This window comes from Eucyclogobius newberryi, unplaced genomic scaffold (assembly GCF_026437365.1).
Source record: "Eucyclogobius newberryi isolate DKJ021-1_F unplaced genomic scaffold, fEucNew1.0.hap1 SCAF_5, whole genome shotgun sequence".
Taxonomy (NCBI): Eukaryota; Metazoa; Chordata; class Actinopteri; order Gobiiformes; family Gobiidae; genus Eucyclogobius; species Eucyclogobius newberryi.
Window position 1 is genome coordinate 26,184,123 of NW_027316167.1, and position 6,000 is coordinate 26,190,122.

Below are 6,000 nucleotides of genomic sequence, written 5' to 3' on the forward strand. Positions count from 1 at the left end.
AGATGAACCAACACTTGGACAGGTCACAATCGTTGCAATCTCATTGAATGTGACAGCTGATCTGGTCGGCCCGTTTGCTCGGCCCACACCGCGGCCTTGTTTGCGAAAACAGTGACATCTGCGGATAATGCCTCAACACTAATATAGGCTACTCACATGGCTGTCAGACACGTTAGCTGTCAAGAGCTGTTGGGACAACTCTAGTTACTGCTGCCAAGAAAAAACATGTACGGTATATTCACACGTAAGTAAGTGAAATTACGTGCAGTGGAAGTAAACAAACCGCTCCTATTTGGGCGAATATCGAGCAAAAAAAGAGAAATACAGAGCACTCTATTGTAGACACAGGTTTTGTGATGCATTAAACTATAGGGAGTTTCAAAACATTTATTGGGAGAAATAAAACTGTGGCACAAACTATTGTATCTGCAAATCCCAAAAATCTGTGTATCTGTGCTCGGCGACCAGATATTCTCACGAAAAATGTTGATATTGAATTCCCAACAAACCCTAAAAACACATTTCTGAGGTAAATAAAACAGTTTTAAATAGTGTTATTTATAATGTTTATTATTCAACTCTCTGCCCTTCAAATGGTAATATACAAAAATAAGAAAACGTACTCAACTAAACCAAGACTAAAGCAAGGTTAAATAAGGATGAAATAAATGTAATCATCAGATTAAAAATACATATATATTTAAACTTTCAACGACACCTCAAATCTGTCAGATAAAGAGTACAATAGAAGTCTTGCAATACAGATTATTATGTTTCAAAATATCGCAATATCGATAACTATGCGATACATTGTGCAGCCCTAATGAACTACTCATCAAATGTAGAAGAAAAGCTCAAGCCAACTAATCAGCCCCCTGAAGCTTTCATAGCAGATCAATGAACGACCTGGGGCTCTGGGCCCGTGCTATATTACACACCAAAACTTCATATTCATTCATTGATTTTACTTTTCAGAATAGTATATCACTGAACACCAATGGGAGCAAAAAAACAGCAGAGGGCTGAGGTCAACCCTTGTGGAATGATGTTTGCACAATATTGATGGCGCGTGCAAAAAGAAATGACTAAATATGTGGATCAATAGCTGGTTTCCCTAGCCACGACAGGTTGATTCAGATGGATATATATAAATACATTTTTTATGGCTTTAGCTAACAAACAGTGTTAAATACTCCCCTGAAGGTAAACTCTTTGGTTAGTGAAGGCCAGAGGTGACTGAAGTAGGCTCTGAATGCATCAGTGCTATTTGCAATAGCTTGGGGACACTAATGCCCAAAGAACCCATGGACCTGCAGATCACGCTACATCCCTTATACCTATTCTGCTTTAGATGAGCTAAAACATTGATGTAATTTTGTTTAGGGTTTTTCATGGTGAATAAATAATTGGCAGTAGTCTCTTAAGCATGACCTAAATAGACAAATATGTAAACATCTTTAGCATAGTGGTGATTAAACGCAAGAAGTCATGTGAGAATTGTGCATCTGGCGACAGCAGCTAATGGCCAAGGTTGTTATTCACAACAAAACACAATTACTGAGAACAACAGCCAACCTCACAGCTTCCCCTGCGCCACTACAGCCAGTAGGGCCATAAAGAGGGAGGAACCACATCATTGCCTGCTTTTTAATTAAATGGAAGCTGTTAGCTTCATTTGCTTCCTTATTTTACACATTGAAGTGGCCAACCCACCACTGAAGACCTCCCAGACGCCATCCCCGCTTGGCCCTAAATCATGAGTGGATAAACGGCCCGGCAGGTCCCTGCTGGACTCACAGTAGCCGCCCAGCGGCAAGACCAAAACAGAGCATGTGGTGGATTGACACCTACCCAGCGATAAGTAATTCTGTAGGATTAGCAGCATGATAGCCTGATCAATACTGTGTGCTCAAGCCATTAGGAATGCAGTGAGGAAATGACCCCCTCCGGTAATAAAGCAGGGCATCTGGGTTCTCCTTCATTTGCCAGCTCCATTAGTGTAATGGTATCATTATCTGCCACAGCCGTATTTTCTGAGCTCATGCTTTTCCACAGCTCTACCAGCGGGGGTCTGATGAAGCTGTGTGCTCCCCATGCCGTGTTCCCTTTTTTTGCCATTCTACTCAGAGGCAAGGTGTAATTCTAGCTCTGCCAGAGCTTATGTGCTACTCTGCCTTAGGTATCGATAGCCTTGTTTTATGTCAGTACCCAACACTATTTCTCCATTATTGGCTCATTAATAGAGCAAGCAGCATGTAGCTTTGGTTAAAAGGGAGAAAGTGATGGCCAGCAAAGTGCAAAGTTGCTTACAGTGCTAAATGTGAGACCCCCCTCTCACAAAAAACACTGGGCCAAACATGACCGGACGTCAGCATCAGTTGCCATAAATCGTTTCCTTTACACTAATTCACCAGCTAACATTTTGTGGGGGAGAATTGATTAACCGTGACGGGATGTGTGGCCACATAATCAGCTTTTACTCCACTAGTTGTTAATTTAACTGAAATGCCAGGGGAAACACAAACCATTTTAATGAGTGCTCAGAAATTAAATACCCTAAACAGCTTGCACAATGTGCCACAACCGGAGCAAACCAATGAGGCTGATCTAAGCAATGGGCCGGGCTGAGCTTGAGACCTCACAACATCTGGTGACCCTGTGTGATCATTACTTACCCTGCCACTCACACACACTCACTCACTTCCTGTTTGGACTCAGCTCTTCATACTTGTCATCGCAGCACAAATGGCAGCCTGGCATCAAAGACGATACTAAACTTGGGATTAAGGGACATGGCCAGGGTCATTTTCACTCTGCCAAAGCTTAGGTGAACATTCATCCATTTTGTCCAACACGATACAAGTTAAATATAGTTGAGCACGCATTACATTCCGTCCCTGTCCTCTTCTATAAACCCCGGTGCGCATACGACTGTGCATGCAAATATATAATGGCCTGTTTTTATTCCGCTGAATGCTAGTTATTTTACATTTGCAACGACGTGCTCATCTTTATATTGAACTAAAGAGAAAGGAAGCTAACGCATAATGGCGTATGCGGCTCATGCCTGAGAGCCCGAGGGCCAGCTGGAATGAATTCTGTCTCTGAGCCGCTCATCTGGCCGCCATGACTGCTTTCATAAACAGGAGGAACCACGTCCTACATAGTTTCACTGCTGTCTAACATGATCCAACCACATGCGCCACAGCAGACAGCACCCAAGCCAGGAGATAAGAAGAGGCAAAGAGGCACACAGAAAAACAAATGGATGACTAGAAGGGAAGGCAGCACAGGACGCCTTGGGATCAAGAGAAATCCCTCTCTTCCTTTTTCTTACTGTCCGAAAACCGAAAGTCTCTGGAGTTTAGCATATGAAAGCTACATTAAGCCTGGGTCAGCACGGAAAGGCCCGTCAATCTTCATAGGTTATGAAAGCAAACATCTGTCTTTGAATCATAAATAAAATGTCCGACTTTTATTAGATGAGATTTTTGTTTCTATGTGCGCGGCAATAGCCAAATAAATTCGCTCTTATGTTTTGTGACGTCGAGTAGCCTGGGTTTTGTTTTTTTCATTGCCACAGAACTGTAAAATAATCTGCCCAATAAAAAGCCAACTATCTTTGATACTAATATTTGCATCTATTTTCCATACTTTCATATTGTTAATGACTAATGCTGAATACATGCTACGATTTCACAGTAAAATAAATCTACTTTTGTGTTGTTTACAAATTTACTGTAATTGCCTGTAATTCATAAATGCAAAATACCTATTGGTGATGGTGACCCTTTTAAAGATTCTATATTGTTGTTAACACATTGTTGTTTGCAGGTCATGATCCATAGTGTCCCTTAAAAGGGGCCCCTCCCTGGCAGATGCGTGACCCTGCGGTGAGTCCCTGCGTCCTCAGCGGACCCGCTGTTGTTATGGAAATAAGTGACATTAACACGCTCTCCTCTGAGCACCACCAAGTAAGATGAATATTACAACTGCTGTGGCCTAGTTATTATCTGTCTTTATCAGTTTGTAATGACACAAAAGCAACTAAATCTCCAATTGGCAATGCATGTCTGCTGTTTATTTTCTAGAAACATTTAGGCTGTATTAATGTAGGCTGTTGTATTGTTTGCACTTTCATAATCAGTGTACAAAGACGACATTGTATAGGTCTACTCCATACTATCGCCATCGCTTTCAGCTGAATCATACGGTGATAAAATCCGTTACATGTGTCAGGCTGAAGGGGTAAAATGGAAAACACAATAAAGGAAAGAGGCAAGGTGAAGTGTGCGCTGACGTGCGCAGCTTTGCAGCTTTCAGATCGCAGCCAGCAGCATCGCATTTGGAACATTAGATATTCATTGAGCGACAAGGGCTCAGAAATAAACCAGAGCTAACGGAGAAAAACGCTATCAATACCTTTCTTCTCTTCTCCCCCTCACTGTCACACGATCTTTTCATGTTCCTGGAGTTGTGTTTACGCTGCCTCGCAGTCGCACGCGGTGATGCTGGATGTTGTAGTGCGCTTGAAAAAGAAGACGCAACTTTTCTTCTACTCTACGTAGAACTGTACATATCACATTAAATATAAGCTTTTGTGGTTCACATGTGTCCATCGGTTGATGATATAAAACAAAACGTGGCCAAATTAAAGACCAATAAGTGGCAGAATGAACCACAAAAACTACAACTCCCAGAATCCTCCTGGGCGAGAGGCGGAAGCTCTAACGTGACACCAGCTGGAAAGCGACGCACAGTGCGCACTGAGCGTAGCCACGCGCCTGTTTACGCCGAGGCTTAGATAGAATAATAGTTCTATAAGTTTATAAAGCGCACGTGGTATGCACGTGCCTTTGTTTCAATGCACATTCAATTTACTAAAAACTCGACATGTTTATTGGACACTTATTCTGCAGACGTGTTTAAATGAAAGCAGTATCAGAAAAAACAGTTTTTACATCTACACACACGTTTAAGAAACACATGTTGAACAGTGATATTCCAAGTGCTTTACCCCTTCTCTAAATCAAAAGCAGTGACACTTTCATCTTTGATGTGTAAAAGTACAAATACTTTAAACACTCCAGTTCAAGTTCTGCCAATAACCCTCTTTCAACTCTTGCATGCATCTCAAATCCAGGTGTTATTCAGTCTGTGTGGGCTTCTCCAATGTCGGCCCCCTTGAGTTTGCTCCTGATCATGAAAGTATGCCATAATGTAGGTACACAGATTGCTAACATGTTTTGAATTTTGCTGAATTATACCCTGTTCCAGTGAGAAATAGGCTGCAGGAAAGACTTTTACGCATGGCGCAGTGGAAGTATGAGTATATGGTGTAAAAACAGATTTCTCCCTTCCTAAACACCTGTTACATGTTACCAGTCTTTGATCAGTGTCGTCATTAGTTCTCTTTGTTATCGGTTTTCTTTGATGCTCGAGCTGACCCAAGCGGGCTGGCTGGGCAGCTTTTCCCTTTACCTGTCTTGTAAAATGCTCAAAAGCTCCCCTCCACGTTCAAAGATGGCCATATCTCCGGCATCTTTTACTAATAAACAGATGGGGCTCCTTTTGATTCCTATTTATAACAATACATTTCCTTTACCCTGTCCTGTCCTTTCAAAGTGGAAATATGCTTGAAATATATCCTTGAGATCAATTTCTGAAAACTAAATCCATATGCACATGCTCTTTTTTGTCACCGCCATGTGGAGGCCTACAGCACCTTTTAAAGCTAAGAGGAAAGTCTTATAGCATTGTAAATTATTCCTTTGTTTTATCTTATAACGTCAAAATGTGCCTTTATACAACATCCATCACACTATTCCATCATTACTCTGTTCTGTATGTGCCAAACTATCATCCACATATTTCTGTTGTCAATCATTTTTATGGAGAACATTTGAAAGAACAAAGCGTTCACTTGTTGGGTTTTTCAGATCTCGGAGTGAACATAATGTATTAGATCTTTTATGGCAGCCAGATTTGCCTAGCTTGTCC

At 41.6% G+C, this 6,000-nt stretch overlaps 1 protein-coding gene across 1 annotated transcript in view; it reads right to left on the reverse strand.

Moving 5' to 3' along the window:
- The window catches only part of fto (FTO alpha-ketoglutarate dependent dioxygenase), a 104,177-nt gene extending 99,616 nt beyond the window's left edge, over positions 1 to 4,561 (reverse strand). The window contains exon 1 of the mRNA XM_072465903.1: positions 4,423 to 4,561. Coding sequence (XP_072322004.1) covers positions 4,423 to 4,464 — 42 coding nt within the window. The 5' untranslated portion in view covers positions 4,465 to 4,561. The remainder of the gene's footprint in view (positions 1 to 4,422) is intronic.
- Positions 4,562 to 6,000: the final 1,439 nt, after the last annotated feature.